The 25255-nt window shown below is 44.8% G+C and overlaps 1 protein-coding gene across 1 annotated transcript in view; it reads right to left on the bottom strand.

The window, feature by feature from the left end:
* EP300 (E1A binding protein p300) overlaps window positions 1–25255 on the bottom strand; it is an 87130-nt gene that overhangs the window by 15561 nt on the left and 46314 nt on the right. Inside the window, exons 9-21 of the mRNA XM_056847598.1 lie at window positions 22994–23111; window positions 21633–21804; window positions 17190–17267; window positions 14888–14997; window positions 12691–12846; window positions 11727–12188; window positions 11078–11266; window positions 9424–9580; window positions 6250–6368; window positions 5412–5651; window positions 4637–4725; window positions 2206–2286; window positions 94–150 (exon numbers count right to left, since the gene is read on the bottom strand). Coding sequence (XP_056703576.1) covers window positions 94–150; window positions 2206–2286; window positions 4637–4725; window positions 5412–5651; window positions 6250–6368; window positions 9424–9580; window positions 11078–11266; window positions 11727–12188; window positions 12691–12846; window positions 14888–14997; window positions 17190–17267; window positions 21633–21804; window positions 22994–23111 — 2028 coding nt within the window. The remainder of the gene's footprint in view (window positions 1–93; window positions 151–2205; window positions 2287–4636; window positions 4726–5411; window positions 5652–6249; window positions 6369–9423; window positions 9581–11077; window positions 11267–11726; window positions 12189–12690; window positions 12847–14887; window positions 14998–17189; window positions 17268–21632; window positions 21805–22993; window positions 23112–25255) is intronic.

The following is a 25255-nucleotide window of genomic DNA, read 5'->3' on the forward strand; positions in this document are numbered from 1 at the left end:
AAAATTTGCTACCTGAAGTGATATGTGGAGGAAAACAGCTCCTTTAAGAATATGAATCATTTTAAAAAGCAAGGTTTGAGCTGCTTTACTTACTGTTCAGGGTCCAGTGTATCATTTTTCCTTTTTGAAAACTGGTCTTTATTTATTGTGCTGAGGAGGCAAACGTACAATCTTAGTTGCAACAAGAATAAGCAACTGCTCATAATAAAAGCCCCCTTACTTTTTATGGCAGATTCTGCAACAGGACATCCTAAACAAACTACTTACATTTTTTTAAGAGGACAGGAGAGGAGAGACTGAGTTGGACAAGTTGACATTACAATACAGAATGAAATACATTTTCATTTCCAATTGAATCATGAAGCAAAAATAGCTCTTAACAGAGTACTATAGCTGGATTCAGACAACTGAAAGCAATGCAGCAACTACTTAAATATTTACAGCACAGCATAGGGGCCACCTGTAGCCTGTGATCATGCAGTTAAGCATTACTATCACTGTGCAGACACTGGTAAATTGAGAACAGCAGAGAGCGGCAAAAGGGCTTCAGAGTGGCAAAAGGGCGTAACAGTGTGGTTAGAGGCTACAGATCATTTGCTCCTCACAGCATTCAGCTACTTTGTAGGTTTGTAATTCATCTGGATCCACTTCATCTCTTTGACAAGGGAATAGAGGCTTCCAGAAAGTACAGAATGGCTTACTATTATTTGTTAAAATAAACTCTATAGCTAGAATTGAAATCTGTGATGTTTTATAAAGCTCCACTTATGAAAAACATCTTTAAATGTTAACATACATCATTAAACAACATCTTATGACCATTCATAAGGTCTTCTCATGGAGTCAATGTCCAGTTATTTTATAGGAAGACATACTATAAACTCTTATTTCAGTCAAACAAAATTAGCTATATTTTTTAAATTTAAGGTCTGCAATCTTTATAGTTTAATATTTCTCATGTCTGCATAAAGATATCTAAGAACATTTCACCTACAATATACCCTCTGCATTATTTGGCACAAAGTGCTGGTTTTTCTGGCTTAGCAACTAGGACCTTGGCTATCAGACATTAGACTAATACAACTGCAAAGGCAATTCACAAGATCATCTCCAAATTCAGCAATTTATTCCATCATGTTTCTCTCTCTCATACACCCCCCCCCCCGCTTTATTGTGCTCTAAAGAAAACACCACAAGTTCCCTGAAAATTTAATGCACAACATCCTTCTGTGGCTGTAGTTTAATGACTGATTCCTAACCAGTAGATGAATCTCATCAGTAGAACTTGCTCATATCAAGCTTTTGTATCTAGCAATTATATGTTTATCCCAGTCTACCGAGCTCAATATGGTTTTATTCCTGCAAATTTCCCAGTGTCTGCCCTATTTATGAACCCACCAACACATGAACCCAGAATCCATTCCCATCCTAAGGCCCTCTAAACCTATCTTCAGTTCTGCACAGAAGCTCTTATAGCAATTAAGTTTCATATGGATGTTTTACATACACACAAACACTCACAGTACATACACAATTATATAAAGACATACATTGTTTTGAGTGTCAGTATACAAATACTAATGTTACAGGAAAAGGCCTTAGAATGCCATGTCTTAAGGTAACATAAAGCTTCGAATAGGAAAAGTAATCTTTATTTTCAAATTTAAGCTAGCCTCCATTTAGTTAATTGCCTGGAACAATTCCTTTCAAGTGAGCAGACTCCTAGATCTGCTGCTTGAGCCAAAGAAGAAAGTGTAGGGGATGAACTAGGAGAGCTCTTTGCAGGCTGGTAAAATTCTTTACAAATAGCCTTGCCCATTTAACACAATCAACACATGATTTGGCCTTGAAAGATATTTTTGCATACTCACAAATAAACTGCATAGCCTTTGATCTTTAAGCACTCTAGCCCATTATATACACAAATATTTCACTGTTCTTTAAAAGTGGAAATTACTCTCCATACAAATAACATGATCTTTTAAATGAAGACTTTGTTTCAACATCCATCATTTGGTAGCTCATTGAGTTTTTCAAGTGCCTTGATTCCTGTATTTGGCACAAGGCTTCAGCATTAAATGAAAAGTTTTCCTATAGTTTGCCTTCCTTTTTCTTACAAGCCACAGAATTTAGAATACAAGAATAGCTGAAGTTATGACAAATAGTACAAAGATGTTACTAGAAAGGAGACGCGTAGCTACTCACGTTTGAGGTTGTGATGGGTCATCCCCCAAAGAAACGCTCTCCCCTTGGATTTCATTGAAGCACTTCTCACAGAAATGATACCTGTCGGCAAGAAGGCCATATTTGGGTGAACTGTTCCGTCCACACAACACAGCCCAAGCCAAGCAACGGAGCCACCAATCACAGCAGGCCAAGGAGGGGGGCGGGAGCAGAGAGCAGGTCGTCAACGGCGACAGGGACATTCAATGATGAAGATTTATGGGACCCAGAGTTTGTTTGGTTTGGTTTTTTTGGGTTGGTTTTTTTGCAATCAAAGCCAAGTGCAGACAACGACAAGCATGAAGGAGAAATAAAAATACATACACACACAAAGAAATGGGGGTTTGCAGGACGAAAAACAAAAAACACAGAAGCAAGACAGGACAACACAAAGCAGAAAGCCAAGGCAAAGCACAGATTAGCATTAAATCTCTCAAATGGGATCACAAGCAGCAAATTATAGCAAATAAAAAGAGTATTCAATTTTAGTATACCCATGCCCTCTTCATTTCAATAGTCAATGCCACATAAAGCAAAGAATCAAAATGAAGGAGAGAGAGGGTAAGAGCAATTGCTGCTCCAACATCTGCATCAGGGTAGCATTCTTTTTATAAGAACATCTGCCAGGAGAGGGCTGGAAGGGGGTGAAAACAATCCATCTTGAGAAAGCTCCAATATTGATAGACCAGTCTTTTCCCTCCTGAAGTGGCTGTTTTGAACATCTGTTTAGAGCACCAGTAACTCTCTGAAAACAATTTCTACACAGTGGTTTGCAATCTGCCAAAGGGCATATGAGAATGTGCTACACATATACTGCTTTTTAATCTGCAGAGTACAGATGTACATCAATTTAGAGGTATGGAATAGTCAAGATATTAAAAAGATTCCATCTTCATCTGAAGAGTTTTTACTCAGGATGTTTTCTCCCCTCAAGAGTGTATTGAGAATGCAGCCTCTCTATTACTAAGCAAGTTAATTTGAATGCACAAACACATCTGAACAAAACAAAAAACAAAAAAGACAGTATTATAAAGCAAAACAAAACCAACACTATGGATCTGTAATTTCTAAGGAACTCAACCAATCCCCTCCTTTCAGTTAAGGTTCATTTGTTTATATGAAACAATGACAAACATATGTTTAAATATTCAGAAGTGCAGCCCAGCTCCAAAGAATAACGCAGCTAGTTACATGTTTCCAAAGGGGTCTCTTAAAGCTTCTGCATCTCAAAAGCAAGAGGAATTTTAAAAGCAGTGAGTGTTACAGGATAGGGATCTCTTGATCCCAGTAAATCCCACTAGCATGCCTAAGTCATAGGGCCACGCTTAAAGTAGCTCTCTGGATGTGAGCTCATATCCAGATGTAAGACTCATTTCATCAATTTGACAGCAAGAATACTATCTTGTGGCTTGAAATTGTTTAAGCTTACAAAAATACATGAACATTTATTCAAGTTTGTTTAGAGGAGTCCGCAGCCATTTTACAATTCAAGCAAAAACCTGCCTTGCAGCATTATTCTTGCCCCCTCCGGCAGTGGGGGAAGGAAAGCAAGCAAGAGGAACACCCCGGCTCTAGGGTTCTCAACACTGCTCCTCCCACAAGAACTCTCCACATAAAATCTTCCCATTTGAAACATTTCACTGACCGCAAGTATTGAGAAAGAGAGACCACCAGCATAATGCTGGTAGAGCCTGTAACAGAATCAGTTCTGGGCAGCTCATTCCTGTACACTAAGTCAACTTCAACTCTAGAGCGGAACGGAGTGGGCAGAAGGTAGGCTGCGCATCCAGAGCAGGTAACCTAATGCCTACTGGAATTTGTGCAAAAGATGCTGGATGAGGTGGAGCTTGGTCTGATCCATTCAGGGGCTTGTGCTCTTTACAGACCAGACATCCCTCCCCTGATCTAGCAAGCAAAGAATCAAAATGAAGGAGAGAGAGGGTAAGAGCAATTGCTGCTCCCTTATTTTTAAATTTAACCCATAAATATGATACTGTTTAACCACTATAGCTTGGGATGTGACAAATGCGTGGGTTGAAACAAAGAAAATGCAGCTTTCTCAGAATGATACTGAAGACAAAGAAACCAGTGAACTCAAGATGCAAACATGCACATTTAAAGAATGCCCTGGAACCAGCACTATAACTGCCTAACATGCTGACATACTGCAGTGCAGTTAAGTAGGGAGAAAAAACAATGGTTTTACTGCAACACCTTTGAACCTATTATTAGATATGTACAAAATTTAAATTCGCACTCTTTAATTTTTGGATACATGGAGAAAAGACAAATGATGCAACAGGGCAACTTGCTAGCATAAGAAGAAGTGACCAGGCTGTTCATGCTATAAGGACATGCCTGCTTCTATCTAATGTATTACAGCAGGCACAGCTCTGTACCAGCACTCTCTTACCTGTTTTGGTAACTGTAATATGTAGCATCTCGTGGGATTGTGCATAACTGTTTGCCATAGCAACATAACGTCTGTGGTGAAAACTCCAACTGCAAAAACCAGAAAAAAAGATCTTACAAATATTTGTGTCAGTACTGGGGAGCCATTCATAATAACATGGTTTTCTTACACATAGATAAACCGCTCTAGTAACACAAAGCAATGTGCAAGTTTAGCTGTTCTAATGAAGACACATTTATCCCTTCACTCTTGTTTTTCTGGACTATTTAAAATATTGTGTTTCTACAGTATCACAATATGCCTTGGGAAGCAACCTTCTGTGTGGTTACTTGGTAGCAACTGTCACCAAGCTCAGTATTGCTACAAATGAAAAAATCTCAAATTAAATCTGAATATTCCAAATAATGCCAGCATCTTGTAAGTAGCTGCTTGCTAAAATACAGCACTACAGCATTAAGGCACATTTAATCAGCTCTGGAATAAAAGGAAAGTCACCATTTTACAGCACATTAAATGAATACAACTGAAATATTAGCATTCAAAGTCCTTGTACTAATTTTCCTATTGTGGGCTATAACTCTCCAATGATCTTCAAAAACAGGGCAAGCCAGCCCGATAAGCAATTTCAAATAAATAAAGCCACAGGCAGGATACTGGCCATCCCCAAGAATCTATATTTAAAACTCAAAATTGAAGGGAAAGATGTTTACATTTATGTATTTAAAATCTTTGAAACTAGCTGCTACAGCTTTCAAACTATGAAGCCCTTCCTCACCTTTCTTCCACAGCAATAGCCAAGGCTCTGCATAACGGGATCAATTTCCTGTTCAAACACCTCCGCCAGCTTGGAACAGTACTTATACACTCTGGATGTTTTGCGGTTGTAAAGCCAGGCATTGTTGAACATGAGCCAAATATCATCAACATATTGCCAAGGTTCCTGGTACTGTCCTGTGTCAAGCTTCCTCTTGATAGTAGAAAGATCCATGGGGTTCTTAACTATATCAAAGTAATCCTACAGAAAGAGAATCAAAAAAGGCAACATTGAATTAAAAGACTGAAATACAATAAAAGGGGAATTCTGAAGCCTTGGGTGCTATCCTGGGCATTCGTTCAGTTTCTTTTTTAATGGACTGTTTTGCAGTTGCTTTTACTTTCTGAATTCAATTTTGCACTATAGGGAGAACCTGGAATGTAGGTTAATAAACAACAAAATCAACTAAGTATACTATTATGGGCAGTCCTCTATGAAGTAGAAGGGGACTTTAAGTAGTTCGCAATCACCTATGACTTGCCGGTAACTCTTGAAGATGAACCAAGCCCTCATGCCGCTCAAAGTTATTAGAAGAGCTTCTTTCTGTGCTTGTAGTACTTGAAATGCTCCCCAGCATCAGTGTAAAGAACACACCGAATGATCAAATTCACTCCAGCCTGTGTGGTTTTCAAGGGAATCTTGCTCTGAATGAGACCTCTCCAGGTTTCCCATCCCAATTCCTAACTTACAACTGGGGGACAAGGTGCGGACAAACCTATACTACAATTTAGTTAGGCACAAAAGCCTAGTAGAATCACTATGCAGTAAGAAGAGAAAATTGCTTTCGCGACACACTTACAGGAATTCCTAGTAATTGGGGATCCACTGGTTGCCGGAAGGGAAGGGACTCTGGATCCTGACGGTAAAGTGCCTCCAAAGTTGGCATAAGTGCCTGCCTCAACTCTTCTGGCTTGAAAACTTCTCATAAGTAAATGCACAAGATGAAAAACAAATAATAGTTAGAAATCTGTGGTAACATCCATTGCATACATTGTGCAATTCCTATGTAATATCCCCACTCCAGTTCTGTCATGATACAGCTTGTAATTTGATACGGCTGGAGGTAAGAACTGAAAATAATGCACACATTCACCAAGTGTAAAGTTTTGCTAATAGTAAATTCACAAACATATATGCACAACAAAATCTTATGACATGTTAAAATTTTGTTTTAAAAAGAAGGGGTTCCTAAAGTTCTCAACGGGTCTTCTATGGAGATATTCCACCAAAGCCTTGCCGAAAGTATGGGAATGGGAACTGTAAAGCAGGGGTGTTAAACATAAGGCCCAGGGGCTAGATTCAGCCACCTGAGACTCTTATCCGGCCCATGAGCCAGCCTAGGCAGCCACGCCCCCATCTCAATCTGGGCTGGCAAGCCTGCTGCAGGCTCACTAGCTGGGGCAAGCAACACATAGCCCCGCTCCCGAGGTGTCAATTATCAAAGACTGCTAAATAAAAGAATATACTGTAAGAGTGCTATTGTTTGTATTTTAAGTAAAAAATAAAGTAAAATAATATCATTAATTTGTTTTTCTGTGCCTTCTATAAAGTCTGTGTCTTTGGTACCTGGCATTAAATTTTATGGTACACATGGCCCAGCCCAACCAAGTGACATTTATGTCAAATCTCGCCCTCATAACAAATGAGTTTGACAACCCTGCTATAAAGGTTTAATACTGCATTTTGCAAGGCTATAGGGCAGTGATGGCGAACCTTTTAGAGACCGAGTGCCCAAACTGCAACCCAAAACCCACTTATTTATCGCCAAGTGCCAATACAGCAATTTAACCTGAATACTGGACATTATTGCTAGGGTTGCCAGGTCTCCAGCCACCACCTGGAGGTTGGCAGCCCTAGTAGGGGAAGGGGGAGGGATGGAGAAAGGAAGGAACTGGGAGAGGAAAGAGAATGAAGGAACTGGGGATGGAAGGAAGAAAGAAAGGGGGAGGGACAGAGAAAGAAAGAAAGAAAGAAAGAAAGAAAGAAAGAAAGAAAGAAAGAAAGAAAGAAAGAAAGAAGAAAGAAAGAAAGAAAGAAAGAGAAAGAGAAAGAAAGAGAGAAAGAGAGAAAGAGAGAAAGAGAGAAAGAGAGAAAGAGAGAAAGAGAGAAAGAGAGAAAGAGAGAAAGAGAGAAAGAGAGAAAGAGAGAAAGAAAGAGAGAAAGAAAGAAAGAAAGAAAGAAAGAAAGAAAGAGGAAGGAAGGTAGGAAGGAAGGAACTGGAAAAGGAAAGAGAAGGAAGGAATTGGGGAAGAAAGGATGTAAGGAAGGAAGGAAGTGTCCTGGGTCGGGCCTCAAGCCCCACCCAGGACTTGCTCCAGGATGCACACCCAAAGTTCTCCCCCCCCTTACCGGCAGCTCTGGGGAGGCGGAAAGGCGACGGCGCGGGACAGCGGAGATGTTGGGCCCCGGCGCGGCGGCATTGGGCACCTGCTGTCGGGGGCAGGGGAGGAGGGGGCGGCGAGAGCGAGGGCGAGCACGCCAACACTTGCGACCCCGCCAGCCTGCGGGCGACCTTAGGGGGCGGGGAGGGAGAAGGCAAAGGCCACGCAGCCACGCCCAAGCCGGAGGACTCGAGGGTGGCTCCGGCTACCCCACAAGCTTAACGCAGGAGTCAGGGACGAGTGCGAACGGGGGAGAGGGGGAGGACGGCGGGAGATGGCAGGCCTTTCTCCGGCGGACGCGCGGCTGTTGAGGGGCCGCCTGGCCCTCCACAAGCGCCCGGAGGAGGAGGCGGGCGAAAACTGCCGGGGGAGAGGCGCCTGAGGAGGAGGACGATGGCGGCGGCAGCCTAGAGCTGGACTGCTGGGAGCCGCCTGAGGGGGACAAGGAGGAGGAAGGCGGTGTGGACGAGCTGCTTCTGGAGCCTAGAGGAGGAGGCCACGCCTCGTTGCTGCTGGCCTCCCCGCCGCCTATCAGCTGTTGCGGGGCAAGAGGGGGGGAAGAGGAAGAAGCCAGCTGCCTGCGTGCGAGGCAGGAAGCTGACCCGCTGACGCACGCACGGTGGGGGGGGGAGCTCAGCTGAGAGAGGGAGGAGCACAGATGACCCAGGAGGCCTTTTGGAGCTCACCCACGCGTGCCGGCAAAGAGGGCTACGCGTGCCGGAAGTGGCACGCGTGCCATAGGTTCGCCAACACGGCTATAGGGGCAATAGCTCCTTAACATTTTCATTGAAAAGTGGATGGGGGAGGTGAGATGGTTGGCTCTTCTCCCTACTCCACCCCACCAACCACTGCAACTGTCTGAATCAGGGCTTAGAAAGTCCAGAGTCCTGACCATGGTAAGGCTAGGTTGCATTGCACACCACTGTTGTTGTTTTTTGCAATAGAATTAGGGGAGGTAAGGAACTGCTCCTCAGAACAGATTTTTATTACGGCATTGCCATTCTAAGAATACTTGATGGGAACTGCTCCTCTACTACCCCTCCACCACCACCTTTCAACAAAAGCAACATGCAATTCTATGGGGCAACAACACTATAATGCTTTCGTTGGAAGGAGTGGCACAAGTTATGGAACTTGCTCCTTTCCCGTGTTTATCCTCCTTCAACATCAGTACTTGGGGCTACTTTCCCATGAACTTACAAGGCACTTGTTTTGCAAAACAGCAGAGGAAGGCTAGAAACTTATTCCTCTCTCCACATACCCTATAACAGCGCTTTGAGATTATCTCTCAGCCTATCCTCAGGGAAACCTGAAAACAGATCTAAACCCAAATCTAACCTGGGGGGTCCCCCAATATACAGAAACCTCCCTCCTCCTTGTGCCTAGCCTCCTTTGTGCTACTGCCATTATCAGCACAGTAGTGAGGCACTTGATTATTAGAGAGCATGACTGCTGCACTTCATAATCCTGTCTTCCAACCTGTGTTTCAGTAGACAGTTCTGTAAAAACCATAACTATTTTTGTTAACAACGTGTTAAACATGTGCCTAAATTTCAGATTCTGCCTCCCCATGCAATTGGCAAGCTACTTACTTTTCCTCTTTGACTGTCCTGAAGCTGGTGAAGACTGGGTACCAGGAGTACTTGGTCTTTCCTCCTCTTCCTTCACTTCTGACTTCATCTCTGGTTTCTTTTCCTCCTGCTCTGCTGGTTCAGATTTACATTCCTCTGACATGGACTCTACCTTAACCTGGTAAGATATTTGATTGAGCAAGAAGACTAGTATAACTTGTACCTCTAAGAAAGCAGAATTATCTGTAACCCCTATAAACAGTGAAGATCATCCTTCCCCTGTACAAGTCTCTTCCCCCCAAAGGCGCCCATTTTATACATTAAACGTAATAAGAACCAAATCCAAAAGGGTGGAAACTGTTCTGTTCCTTCACAGTAGGAAACCATTATTCCTTTGAAATAGTGCTGAGAAAGGGAGTTGCATAGTTAAGTCTGAAAAAAAGGCATCACATTGCAATGAAATCGGTTTCCCCATCCTCAAATATGTAATGTATAGCAGGGATCAGTTCTACAGAAACGCCCAACTGTAACTACATCGGTGAATAACAAGAATGCTGCTTTGTATCCATCCCTTAACACTACTTGAGCCAGGCCTCACAGACCAAGTTTAACAAAGAGCAGTTATTAACTCACTCAGCACTGACAAGAGACTAGTCCATAAAATACAGCAAGCTTTAACAACCTGAGGGGTCCCATTTTGATTAATTTTTTCATTGCCTCCTAAGTCCTCTCCTTTTTCCTTGCTGATGCTTGCCATGTGCTGGACAGTCCGTATTCAATTGCACGTGGCAAGCTGTGCATGCCCTGCAGAGGTCTCCTTACTCTTGGATCCTCAAAACAATGCAGTGAACCAGATGATCTGCACATTCACAGAAAATTTAAGTAAAACGTATGTACTGTCTGCAACGTATCTACTAACCAGGCCTGCAAGGTTAGGTCTTAGAGGATAACTGATTCTATAAGGCCAGAACTCAAAAGGCCCTGAATGAAGGCTCACACCCCTTTATTGGGACTTTGCTCTAGAGACCACAATAAACTTCCTTAATGGTAACTTCTAACATGTGAAAAGAGTGAAAACTAGTCCAGTGTTCTGCTGGTATAGCTATTTTTATGACTACACATTAGGACTGGGCCTCCTTGGCGCCACTTAACCAATTAAAGAGTTCCTAGGGCTAAGTTACTGGTTCCTAGCAACTAATAAACAACCTTTCTGGCTTGTGCTTTGGTGTGATCTGGAAGCTAGATGACTGCACGTGGTGACAACTCTACAAACTTCTGCCCTTTAAAAAGAGGAAGCCAATTCCACTACCACCCCTTCCCCTAAGGTGCAGAGTCTCTGCTCCCATCCACAGAAAACTCTGTTTTCAGGTTAGCCAGATGGTATGAGAATGCCTCACCCTTTGTCCTAACAAAGGACACTAGCAGATTCCCAGACCCCTCTGTGAGACATGCTGGTACAGAATGCTATACTTTGATTAGGCTCAGTCATGAAGCCCAGAGGGCTACCTTTGGCAAGCTACTATCTCTTGACCTAACATACTTCACAAGATTGTTATGAGAATAAAATGGGGGGGGGGACGACCCTATGCAGGCCACCCTGAGTTCTATGGCAGGACAGAAATCGAAAGGAATAAAATAAATCACTAGACATATCTACTGAGCACACCTTACTCACCTCTGGTTTCTCTTCCATTGGAAGGTCTGTCTGTTCTGACTCCTCTTCTTCCATTTTAACCTCCATTTTAATTTCAGGCAAAGGCTGCTGCTGCTGCTCAGGAGGAGCCTGCTGAGAGTTCACATCTGCGCTGCTGGTGGATGGTGGGTTTGATGCCTGCCCATCTATGCTTACCCCTGGCTGTGAAAGCTGGGGAAACAAACGAGAAAATCCAGATCTTAAGTAACAATTTTGCAGCCAATTTATTATTTGCTTCATTTTATTCCTCTAACTTAGACAAGACCCCTTAGGCAACCTACTTACGTTCCAATATGAAGAGGGGTTATACCATTAAGATCTGTCAACGTTAGTCCACTTAGTATAGTGTTCTTCAACATTCTTCTCCAAGCCCACCCAGTCCTGATGATACTGAATTACACCATTTATGGAGCACTGCACTCCCTTAAAATGCTACTATACAGAACACAGTATGGGTTCGAAAGCACAGTAGTGTACGGTTCTATTTTTTCCGATGCCATGCATGCCATCAAGTTTGCAGTATCCATTCAGTCACTTATGCTGTACACTAAAAAAAGTAACAACCCAGAAAACTGCCTCTAAGCTTGAACTTTTGCACTTAAGAATAGGGATAGCATTAAAGATTCCTTACAGGTGTTGCAGGATGCTGAGGCTGCAGTGGTGCTGTTGGGGTGGGCACAGATGCAGTCGTGCTCTGCTGTGAAAGGGGCTGCTGCGGCAGCTGCTGCTCTGCTGAAGGGGTAACCGAAACTGGAGGCTGCACTTGTGGAGTCAGCTGAGCCTGTGGAGGCGTTGGAGTCTGCCTCTGGGGAGGATGCATAGTTTGAGACTGTGGAGCAGGTGGCATTGCTTGGGGAACAGAGGCCGGGGCAGTGGCAAGTGTTGCCTGGGGTGGTGCTGGTGGCGGCTGCTGCTGCTGAGATACCAGACCCGGGGGTGTATGATGAGGTGTGGGAGTACGACTTGGTACTGGAGAAGGCGAATTTCGATGCAAAGGGGGCTGTGGCATAGGAGGGCAGTGAACGTGACCCCCTTGAGAACCTGAAGCCACTGCTGGAGAGTTCACAGGACAGGAAGAGCTCGTCATTTGTGCCTGTAGAAGAAAATCAGACCTATCAATACCTGAACAGATGACACAGGACATCAGCTACTAGAGGCCCAAGGGTCAAATCTGACTCCCTGAATATAAGCAGTTCTCTTCAACCCTGCCCCCTCCCCCTCCACTGGCAATCTAAAAGGCAAAAAAGGAGCAGCAGAAAGCACAGCAGCTGTGGCAATGGGAGTTGTCGGTCTACTCTGGAGCATTGGGGGGTGGGGGAGGATTGGCACTTTCTACTCCCTCCACGGGATTCTCTGGTAAAACTAGTTGTCCACCACAGGCTATGCAGATGTGTGCAAAATTGATTAGATTTCAAGAAGCTGGGAGAGAGGAAAAAAAATTGCATAAAAGATACTGGTCCCCTTTAGATATCTAGATAAAGTAGTCAGCAGCATTATGGGGTAGTTTCTTAAAAAATGTCCCACTTAATCTATTACACACACAAAGAAGACCATATGCAAAGACTATGAAACTTCTCTCAAAAGCTGAAACATACTTGAGAAGTTGGCGTCTGATTGCCAGGCTGAGACATAGGCGTGCTTGCTGCACTCATTCCTGGGGATAATGCTGGAAACTGGTTCTGCTGTAGGAACTGATTTTGATTGGAAGGCTGTCCAACACCGGGCTGTTGCATACGTGGGGCAAATCCCATCTACAAGAAGCAGTATTTATTATGAATATTGCAACAATGGCTAGCCTTTTTTAGTGGCCAGAATATAGTTTGACATGATATTTCCAGGAATAAAGAACATAGCATTTGTTGGAAGCCCTTTCTCTTCAAAGCATTACAATGTATACTTGCTTGGACTGTATGAGGACTATGATCTTCTGGTCCACCACCTCGCCAATATTGGTTTGCGTGGGGCGGTCTTACAGTGGCTGGTCGCATTCCTCCAAAACCAGGGACAAATAGCACAAGGAGAGAGGGCCTTGACCACGATACCCCTTGGTTTGTGGAGTCCCTCAGGGGGTGATCCTCTCTCCAATGCTATTTAACATCTATATGCGCACCTTGCCCTAGTCTGGAGTTTGGGGCTGGGTTGTCATCAATATGCAGATGATACCCTGCTATATCTGTTGATGGACAGCTGGCTGGACACCGTCCCCAATTGTATTGGCCGGGTGTCTGGAGGCTGTGGTGAAGTGGTTGAAACAGAGTGGGCTGAAACTGAATCTATCAAAGACGGAGGTCCTGTGGCTGGGACAGGGGCTAGGACACTGGCTCACAACTCTTGAATTGATACTAGCACCAACCGTCAAGGGCCTGGATTCCTCCCTTTTGATGGAGGCTCAAGAAACAAATGTAGCCAGAGTGGCATTTTTCCATCTTCACCAAGCTAAGCAGCTGCTGCCCTACCTGTCTTGCTTGACGTAGCCACAGTGAGCCATTCAACTGTCACCTCCAGGTTGGACTACTGTAACTCGCTCTACACAGGTCTACCCTTGAAGCTGTTCTGGAAACTTCAGCTGGTCCAGAATGCAGCGGTGAAGGCCCTTACCAGGACCCCTTGGAGAGCGCATATTCAACTGGTGCCCCACCAGCTGCACTGGCTCCAAATTGAGTACCAGATCAGGTTCAAAGCTTTGGTATTGACCTTCAGAGCCCTAAACCAGGGGTGTCAAACTCATTTGTTACGAGGGCCGGATAGGACATAAATGTCACTCGGTCGGGCCAGACCATGCCTCGCCAGCCCAGATCGGGACTGACTGGTGGTGGCTGCCTCAGCTGGCTTGCGGGCCGGATAAGAGCTCTCAAGGGGCCGGATCCGGCCCCCAGGCCTTATGTTTGACACCCCTGCCCTAAACGGTCTGGGACCATCATACCTGAGGGACCGCCTTTCCCAACACCCCCCCCAAAGAGCATTATACTCAACTGGTAATAACTTACTGGTAGTCCCTGGCCCAAGAAGTGCCTGGCTGTCCTCAACGAAAGCCAGAGCCTTCAGCCTTCAGCTCTGGCTCCAGCCTGGTGGAACTCTCTATCAAATGAGACTCGGGCCTGTGGGATTTGGCTCAATTCCGCACTGCCTGCAAGACTGAGATGTTCTGCCAGGCCCATGGTTGAGGATAGTGATAGTTTTTCATCTTAGCTGGCCTCCCTATAACTACTCTCATTCCTGTAGCTGTTCCATTGTACCTTTTCTGCTTCTATCCCTTCCCCTTTTTCTCCTCCCCACTCCCTTTTTACTGGTTATTCTTGATTGGTCATCTATGGAATCATAATTAAGGTTTAAAGGTGCCATCAGGAATTTTAAAATAATAAAGTTCTAAGTACAAATTACATAGCATGATATTTTAATTTTATTGTATTTATGGTTGTTAGCTGCCCTGAGCCTGACTACGGTTGGGGAGGGGCGGGATAGAAATAGAACTAAATACATACATACATAAATATCAATGCGGAGGGGCAACAGGGGGAGGCTTTGGCCTCCTTGGGCATCTGGTTGGCTGCTATGTGAAACAGGATGCTGGACTAGATGGCTTATTGCTCTGATCGAACAAAGCTACTCTTATGTTAGGGTAAGAATTAATTTGGATACTTTCTAGCTTCTCAGCCTCATTCCTCAGTAAGCTCGAATTTCTGAAGAATGTCAGAAGCTCAAACTGAAGCAGCCCAAGGAGGAGCTGTGTCTTCATATACACACATACAGAGGATGTCACACTCAATTGGGGGGGGGGGGAAATCAACTGACCTGGCTCATGGTCCCTGTCTGGCTTAGCTGTCCAGGGTGCTGAAGAGGAGGAGCTTGCCGGGGTCCAACTGATGGCATCTGCATGTTCATTGGGCCAAACTGATTGATTCCTGCATATCCACACATTTAAAACAAAAGGCCAAATTAATTATATAAGATCAGGTAGAAAAGAATCAAGATGCCACCAATAGTGCAAGTGGGCGGTAATCACAGTAGTTACAGAAAGTATTTGAGACAAAAAGGAAGAGAGAAAGCAAAGGCATATGCAAATCAAGTGCAGAGAAGTAATGAGCCTTGAATGCAAGACATAGAAGCTGAAGTAAACAGACTCTGAGTCAAAGAAAAGGAGATGATTGGAACGTTAGAAGGGGGAAAGCCATTTAGCAAAGGCATTCTGAAATATATAAACAGGAGAAACACAAAAGGAAGGAATAGGAAGAAAAATGGGGAACTGGCTAGAGTACGGACAAAGGTTACAAAAATGGAAGGGAAAGGGAAGATCTTGGAGACAGGAGAAAAAGTAGCAAGATTTTGGCAATGTCTGGGTGTAAGAAGGAGTCAAAGATGACTTAAAAGGTAAAGATCCTGCAATAGAGAGATACCACTATCTTTGACAGGGAAGATTGAGTGTGACAGGGTTTGAGCAGATAGATAAGGAGTTCTGTTTTTGCAACAGACACTGAGAGGTCAATAGAAAACCCAGGTAAGAACATGTCAACAACACAGAGATAGGGATCAGACAGAAGGAGAGAACAGCAGCAGAAGGAACATTAGAGAAGAGAACTACTGTATTTTCTGGCGTATAAGACTATTTTTTAACCCAGGAAAATCTTCTCAAAAGTCGGGGGTCGTCTTATACGCCGGGTGTCGTCTTATACGCCGGATGCTGAATTCCGAGCCGGACTGGAGAATCTCCCTGGGGAGCAGCCTCCGCTCTGTCCATGTCCCCGGGGCTTGAGCCGCCCCAGGAGGACCGGTGGCTGGCCCCAGGCCGCGGACTCGGGTTGGGCAACTCCAGGAGGTCTGGGGGCGGCCGCGGGGTTGGGGCGCAGTCCTGAGGGCCGACCCTAGGCCGCGGACTCGAGACAATCCCAAACTCTAAATTTTAACTGTAAAAATGGGGGGGTCGTCTTATACGCCCAGTCGTCTTGTACGCCGGAAAATACGGTAGTTAAAGCATACAAAAGAAGCCATGAAAGATTACTTGGAGAAAGTGTAGAGGAATAAAAGTCAGGAAATCAAGAGCTGAGCTCAGTTGATTTCCTTTTGAAATGTGTAAACAGTCATGAGATTTATAAGAGTCAGAATATGAAAACAATACTGAAACCCAAGAAAACCAAGGTTAAAGAGACGATGTGACAAAGACAGATGGGAAGGAGCACAAAGTCTGAAGGGAAACTTGACCAGAATTGTTACTGAAAACTTTGGTGGAAGCAGTTTCACAGTATGTAATGTCAAAAAGGCTGATTTGGTGAGAAGAACAGAAGTGGGTAGAAAAACAAAAACAAACACAATGAACAGGAGAACTCAAGAGGACAAGAACAGATGGGAAGAGTGAAGACAATGGACATTCATACCCTTACACAAGAACAGTGAGAGGGGCTGGAGGCAAGGAGAGCTAAAAAAAGCAGAACTACAAGAACAGAACTGTAGACAAAAGGATTTACAGCATGCATTATTAGCACAATCTTTAGCTGTTCAAAAGTTGAGAAAGTAAAACAGTGGAAGTCAGCCAAATCAGCCACAAAGATGGGTGGGCAGAATAGGAAAAGAGCAGCATTTAACAGCATCCACAAACAAAGCAAGAAGGGTGTTAAAAAAACCTAGACTAAGCAGCAAGGTTGAAGTGTAGAGGAAGAGAGGAGCAGAGGACAGACAAATGAACTGGAAATGGCCAAGTTGGTGCATGACACATATTCATTTCAATGAAATCCTATTGGGGAAAACACCCATGGTGTAGAATGAAAAACTCTTTTATTTTCTGAACTGATCTGAATACAATTTTCCCCATCAGGATGGAAAAAAATATACATCATACAGTAATGAAGCTGAAATTTTCCTCTCTACATATGTATTCTACTGACAGACTTCATAATGGTTTCTCAAACCTCTTATCTAAATTTGTTGTGAAGCAGTCACCGTGCTTAAAGAAAGAAGGCAATTATTGCTGTAAAAGCTCTGTAATGGTATGATGAAAGAAAGATTAACTGGTTAAGAGAAAAATGCCAGTAACACCAATCCATTGGGGACTGGGGTGTCTATTACCTGTCCAAGTTGTTCAAACTTTTCTTTAAACTCTCACCTGGTGGTGTTGGCATGCGATTCACCATCTGGTTTGGCACATTGGCACGAATCATATTTGGATCAGTAAGAGGACCATCTATACCATGGATGAAAAATCAAGGTTAATGAATGATGAACTAAGACTGTTTTTATAAGACCTAGATTTACTGTCTTTTAATAAGGGGCGAGGGGCTTTTGAGCCCTAAAATTAATCAACAAAAACAAAGACAAGATTTTAAATAGTTGTCTTAAGCTGTTTAGTTACTTGCAATTGCTTAAGACACCTGAACTGCCAATGCATCAATGCGTTACACTGTTCCAACCAACACAGGATGTCTATTTACACTTAAGTAACATCCTAGTGTTCATAAGGATTCAAAAGGTACGCAGATGCAACAGAGTATCAAAATGGAAATGACAGGCTTTGTTGGGGGATTGATGTTGAATCTGATAAAAGATATCCTTGGCTATTAAGTTACTGATTTTGAGTTCATGTTTTTTTTATATGTGCTTAATGCTACTGTGAGCTACTTTGGGTCACATGCTGTAAACTGGTAAAATCATTTAATAAACTGAAACAAACCATAATCCATTTCAATACCAACACTCAACAAAGCATAATGCAAGCTTAGAAAATGAACTCTCCAGAGAAAGAGGGAATCCTCGATGTGAATTCCTGTTCTTGGTAGAGGCAGGAGGGCATTCTATATCCTTTGGGATTATCACTCCCATCAGAGAAGGTGGCAAGAACAATTTTTAGGGAACAAAATTTCCAATGGTGAAGTGCTCCTTCTCAGACCAAGAAGGACCATTCCTCCCCAGTAACTCAAAGCTAACATTCCAGCTTGAACAAGTCAAAGGCTAAACAGAAAGGAAGAGGGAACTAGCTCCAGGAAACCCTACCTAACTCCCCCAAAATGTAGCTTGCCATACAGAAGAACGGATCAATTACCTCTAAATGTGACAGCAGTGGGGTGAATGCCCTCATGCATCTTTTGAGAATAGGAATTCATGGTAAAAATTCCTACCATGCTCCTAATTGTGACACCTTCCTTTTTGAAGTGACAGCTACAGTAACAGGCTTAACAGTGACCCTCCCTTCAAGGGATCCCTCACCATTGGTTCAAGTGGAGGTTCCATCAGAGCTCTTAGTACCCAGCTGGAAAGCAGTGTACTGTGGGAAGCTTGATAATGTATGTAGAACATTATCTCTCACCCTTCCTCAGAGAAGTATATTCTGTTGTATTCAGAGCAGAATATTCTACATTTTATTCTCACAAATACTCTGTAAATTAGGCAGAAAGATTCTGACTGGCCCAAAGTTGCTTAGAGTGATTCACAGTGGTGTAAGGATTTAGAACTCAGGTTTCCCATACCTTAATCTAACAATTCGACCACTATACTACACGGGCTCTCCTAACAAAGGATACTTCCTGTAAGAACATATGGATATGTGGATGAACTGCCAAGGAACCTTTCCTACTAATCCCCAAGATGGTATTTATGGCAGCCACTTGACATTTCAGTGTACTGGCACTGGAGCCCTAGTCTAAACCTTCGTGCAAAATACCAAGGGCCAGATGGACATCTCTGCTACATGGAGTCTTTTCAGAGGAACATTTTCACTCAAGGAATATTTTTGCGGATAATCTCATAATCCTATGGGTGGAATGAAGCAAAGGTGACAACACTGCATCCAAATACCAGCATTCCTTCAGGCATTTCTGCTCAGCCTTCAAGCTGCTAACGGAAAGCTCCCATACTTTTAGATACTGTATCTTTTAATCCTACTTTGTAATTGATATGAATATTTTAATGACTTTGCCGTATTAATAAATCTAACAGAACATTTCCTCAGTTGCGGCTGCATAATTGGACTTTGTCAGCAAGTCCTCATCAACTGGAAGCAACCAATGCATCATGATGGACCCAAGCACCAGAACTATTAATCATGGCCTTGTAGGCCAGTGAGGGGCTACAAAGATCACTTCTACCCTGAACTACTTGATTATCCTCAGTACTTGCCTAATGGGATCAAGATGAATTAAGGAAACACAGAAGTCCTGGGCCAGCTGTGTTCCAGAGTGTCTGCCCCTTCCATGCCTGCACACTGGAAATGGGCTATGATCCTTCCCTGCTGACTGTTCTCCCATGAACAGGTCCATACACCATGTTTTCAACCAATTGGTAACTTTCCTGCTCCCCAAAGAAACAAAACTGGCACAAGCTTGGAGTGGGACAGCTAGACTGGGAAATGGAGGGGATTACTGCTGCTACATTTCTAGCTTCTCCATCTCCTGCTGCCCTGGAAAAAGATGGATAGGAAGAAAAATGGGACATTAACTGAGGGGAGCCTGTCAGTGCCAAAGCATCCCCACTTTACTAAAGGTGGATGCATGAAGCTGCTTTATACTGAATCAGACCACTGTTCCATCAAGGTCAGTATTGTCTACTCAGACTGGCAGTGGCTCTCCAGGATCTCAGGCAGAGAAAGCTTTTTCACATCACCTCCTGCCTGGTCTTTATAACTGGAGATGCCAGGGACTGAACCTGAGACCTTCAGCGTTCAAGGCAGATGCTTTCCCGCTGAGCCTCAGCCCCTCCCAAAGTGGTTGCCACTTAAGCTTCCCCACTGGCCAAGTGGAAAAGGCTCAGCTAGGTGGGAGGGAAGAGCACTAGTATGGCTCCCTCAGTGACTTCTCTCTCCTGGGTGGGACTCCTGACCCCAATTAATACCTGCAGGAAGAGAAAGAAGGAAAAAATACGTATACACAAGCTCAACCCAAACCCAGCTTCCTTGCATAAGGTAGGGCTGGTCTGAGAAGGCTTTCACAATTGTGTTCTTATTTGCAAGCTGTACCTTCCTCCCTCTTCAATGGGGCATGAGAGCACAATCCCAAAGGGATGGAATGTCCTCCTGCCTAGTCAGGAGAAAGGCTGACACATATTGCAAGAAGGCAAGCAAAGGGCATTATTCTGAAGATATTTTAACAAAAGAGTATATACAGTTCTGCAAACACAAGCAGAACAAAGCACATTTTAAACAGAACTGTACATAACTGGAATGAGATTGTGGCATTACACAGCACTGAAATTTAACTTCCTCTTTTAATTCAAGTTTAATTCTGGCAGTGTAGAAAAGCCCTCATAGAAATGGTATTTTTAAAAAGTCAATAGCAATACAAGGATGAAAAACTACACTTAAAATGGCACCAGATTGCATTTTGTGCTGGGACACAGCAGCAGGGAGACCATACCACTAAAGTGGTTCTCACACCACCGAGACTGAAGGGAGACTGCCATTTCTAAAAGGCTGTAATATGTTGCCTTTTCACTAAATACCCAGAAATTAACAATGCAGTAGGAATAGTGTCCCGCTGCGGCCTGGGGCACTGTCCCCCAATGGGTGCTCCTTCAAGAGGTGGACCCGCCATGCTCGCCAAGGTCCAAGCCAAGGGGGTTTCCTCGGCTCAGACCACTCAGAGGAGTCTGAACTTTCCTCCCCTGAAGATGCCAGGTTGCTCACCACAGGTCTCCAGCAGAGCAGCTGACCAGCCTCCTCCTCGGCCTCCACCCCCTCAGCTTTTATAGCTAGGACTGGTGTCTGTCCCCACCTCCGCTCCTCCCTGACTCCGCCCCACCCTCGTCTGCCCTCCCGCAAGCCATAAAAGGCCTTCCCTTGCCCCAAACTCACTCCCTTCAGAGAGCTGAGTGTGGGCCATGCCGCTCGCCACTGGCCCTTCCTCTCCCTTCCACCCGTCAGCTGCTGGGCCTGGGCGGGGCTGCTGTAGCCGTTGCTATGATGCTGGGGGTGGGCCGCGCCAGCGTTTGCATACCAGATTGCATGCCGCTCCTGTCCCCCCCCCCGCCTATCAGCTGTTGGGTGGAGGGGGCTGCAGCGGCTGCTCCTGCGCCTGGCCTGCATGCCGGGCGATTGTCAGTCCTTGTGGGAGGGCACCATCGCTCACAACCATTTCCCATCCTGGGTAAGTTGGGGTCTAGGTCCTGCACCTCACCTTCCTCTTTGGCCCTCAGCCCTTTTGGTAGGCCTGTAGCATCTTGGGAGCGCCGAGGGAAGGGCAACGCAGGACAAATAGTTATCAATGAAGCAACTGAATATTTGTCAAAGAGTTTTTAATCAATGTCTACTAGACAATGGCATGACATGATAGCTGCACAGTACATGCTAAGTGGGCCAGTACTAGGGTGGCCCTAATGTCTGCACCTGGCCACAGATCGGAACTAGAGAAACTTTTAAGTTGCAAACAATGGGAAACATGATACAAAAAGCAGAGCTTTTTCACTCATTGGTAGACACCATGATGAAGACTATAGATTTCCAAAACAAGTTATTTTTCCGCAAAGAGCTCTCTTAAATATCTATTTTTGAAATCTTAAGGCTGGTTAGGAACAAAAGCTTTCAGAATAAATCATATTAACTAATAAACTATCTGGCTCTTACTTGCTGTCATTCCAGGTTGCGGCTGCCCCATAGGTCCTTGATTCATGGGAGCTGGTGGCATTCCAGGGGCATTTGGTATCATGTTCTGCCTCTGCAGTCTGGTCCTCCTCTTTTCCTCTAGTTCCTTCTGGATCTTATAAATCTTCTCTGCTAGTAAGTGGTAATACTCTGCCTGCAATGGGAAAAGAATTAAAGAGGCACACAATAAGAATACCTGGCAAAGTGTATTTCTGATCAAAGAGAAGACAGGAGAACTTCTATGGGGTACACAATTTTTTTGGCCCAAGTGGCAAACAAAACATCTACTTGTGAAGATGCTGGTGTGGCAGTAAAAAGGGGGGGGGGAATGCGGCAACTGAGGAGAGATGACAGCAGTAGAGATGGCTTTTGTACTCTGCAGAAGCAACAGACCCTTGTGTCTAATTGGCAACCTCCTCCACCCACCTCAGAGTCTAAGCACACTAAGCAACAATACTGTACATCCGCACAGTACAGTGTCAACCTTTTGGCAGTGCTGCTGGTACTTACTGGGAATGGGTCAGAAGGGATTTCCCTTGACATCACTGCTCCAGGTCCAAAAAAAGCTGTGCCTGACTAGACCCCTGCTTCCACTATTAGGCTGCAACAAAAAACCTGTTGCATAAAGCAAAAGGAGCTAGAGATGGGAGGGAATGGAGTTCTTGTCAGAAAAAGCCCAGTCTGTCTACCATTGGGCATGGTGGGCTGGTTTTCTCCATTAGAAACATTTTTCCCTTCTAAGATAAAATGGTGGCCCTTCACTTATACAAGCAAAAGTGGACACTCTTGACAGTGATGAGATGAACGCAAAAAAACTTCAAGAAATTCGCTTTCTGAGGGAGAACCAGTTTTTCTTCTTTCCCTCAACTTGCTGTATACAATTCTCTCACTTTTTACCACATTACCTTAGCTGGAGCAGTTTAGAAACAAGCCTCCTCTCCTCTGCATTAACAGTTTCTTGGTCATGCTAAGTTGTGACCAGATCCTTGTAACTGGCCTTATATAAATAGCTACATACTTCTTACAAATTTAGTGGTATTACTGAATAACTCCTTTCAAATAATTTGTTTTATACATGTTATAATAATGAGGAAGAATGCTACTTTTTTTGGAGCAACAGGTGAACAAGCCTTACATTGGGACCAAGTATTTAGAAATGGACACACACTGAAGAGGAAACTGTGATACCAGAGAATGATTGTGATTGGCTATTGTGTGATTTTGTTAAATACACTGCTACATCTGGGCTCAGCTCCAAACATAGAACTGCTTTTACACAAATGTTTGAATTAAATATACTTACAAATACCAGAAACATAATTTTTAACAAATCTATAACTCACCCTGCTATTTGCTGATTCATACATGTCCCCTTCTACTTTCCGAGCATAAGAGACAAGATTAGCCATGCGCCTATCTTTTAGCGCTGCAGGGTCAGGAGTTGGAAATATGGCTTGCACACTGCAGGAAAAGAATCAAAAACTGTTTCAACACTTTCTCCTGAATACCTGGACTCAAAAATCAAATGTACCTTAATTGCTATCCATTTAGAAGCAAAATAAAATCCTGCCCCCTAACTGGGGCAGAAGATAATGTAATATGTGGATCTGTTTGCCATCTTCCCTCCATAACCACGAGGGGTCCCTTAATAATGAGCACTGGAAAGTCCACCGAGCAAAACACCTTCCTTATAGAACTACTGAAAAAGTCCCTTGAAGTATACAGAACACATGCCTTTGTACCACCATTTCCCAATGAATTGCTTTGCTCTTCTTATCACTGAAAAATGGAAATGTTCTGGATTTTCATAGAAGCAGACCTCAATCAAACCTAACACTAACAAGTCTTACTTCTTTTCTCCAGTATGTTCATCATAAATTCTTTCTATGAAACCCTAATGCGATACTCTTACTAAGGATCTTGAGTTTCATTGTTTCAGTTTGAAATGGCAAAGATCAAATAACCAGAACAAAGTCTAGGATACAGTAGAAACCTCACTAAGGAAGCTGACTCAAAGTTTTACAAAAAGCTGTTATCAGCCTTGTTCTCCAGAATGTTCTTTATCAGGTAGGTATCAGGTAGGAGGGGGCTAGCCAGTGTGGTACTATTGCAGATATTAACCCGGACAATTTAATTGAAGAGAACATTGGATGATGGGAAGCAGTTTGGATGACTGGAACCCTTTGGATGATGGGAAGCAGTTCCCAGAGAAAACTGGGATTGAACACCTAGCCCAGGAGTGGGGAACCTTTTTCCTGCCAAGGGCCATTTGCCCATTTATAACATCATTCAGGGGCCATACCAGGTGTAGATCTCCTGGCGGGGGGGGGGGGGGGAGGGGAGGTTAGAATTGCCAGGTCTCCAGCCACCACCTGGAGGTTGGCAACTCTAGGAGAGGCTATGCAGAGGAGGGAGGGAAGGAAGGAAGGCTAGGGTTGCCAGGTCTCCAGCCACCACCTGGAGGGTGGTGGAGTCCCCGTCTTTAAGCAGAGGTCTTTAAGCAGAAGCTGGATGGCCATCTGTCGGGAGTGCTTTGATTGTGGGATCCTGCATGGCGGGGGGAGGGTTGGGGTCACTGGGGATGTGGGGGGAGGTAGTTGTTAATTTCCTGCATTGTGCAGGGGGTTGGACTAGATGACCCTGGAGATCCCTTCCAACTCTATGATTCTAGGAACCCTAGGAAAGGCTATGAAGAGGAGGGAGAGAAGGAAGGAAGGAAAGGAAGGAAAGGGAGGGAGGCTTCCCACACACACACATGAACACACGCGATTGGAAGAAGCCTTTTTGGCTTCTCTCCCCTCCCCACTTTCACACACGCACTCACACACGCTTCCCCCCCTCCCCACTTTCACACACAAACACGCCATTGGGGGAAGCTTTTCGGCTCCCCCCCCCCTTCCATACTTTCACACATGCACTCATAGGGCCATGCTAGTGGCCCGGCGATCGGGGGAATGCCCCACTTCTACACACACATATACAGGGGTGAGCGAGGGGAGGGAGAAGCCAACGGTAGCCAGGCGAGGGGGAGATGGTGGAATGAGCTCTGGGCGCTCAAGCAGCTTCAAGCTGCGGGGGATCGCCCCACCGCACGGGTCACAGGCAAGCTGTGGGGGGAAGGAAGGTTCGGGGCTGGAATGGCTGGACAGCCCGCTTTTCTTGTTGGCCTAGGCCTGGGGAAGAGCGAGGGGAGGGCCCACTGAGCCAGCGCAGGGTGTGGCCAGTGGCAGGCAGGCGAGGGGGAGATGGTGACACAAGCTCCAGGCGCCCAAGCAGTTTCAAGCTGGAGAGCGGAGGGCATTGCATGCCACCCACTCACCTGGAAACAGCTGGTGAGAGAAAGGGGAGGGGGGCTTCCAGCCAGGCGCACGTTTTGGGTGGAAGTTGTGTATCTCTCCAGGAGCAGGAAGTGGGGAGAGTTGGGAGAAACGGCCCAACAATTACCCAATCAGCATCAATTTTACACGTGTGCCTGCCTGCCAACAATGCCCGAAGTGCCGAGGGGAGAGCCTAAATAGGGAGAGCTCGAGTGGCAGGGCCCTGGAGCTCCTGGAATTGGCTCGAGGGCCAGGGAAAATGATCTCGCGGGCCGGATCCGGCCCCCG

Source organism: Euleptes europaea, chromosome 3 (genome assembly GCF_029931775.1).
Source record: "Euleptes europaea isolate rEulEur1 chromosome 3, rEulEur1.hap1, whole genome shotgun sequence".
Classification (NCBI taxonomy): domain Eukaryota; kingdom Metazoa; phylum Chordata; class Lepidosauria; order Squamata; family Sphaerodactylidae; genus Euleptes; species Euleptes europaea.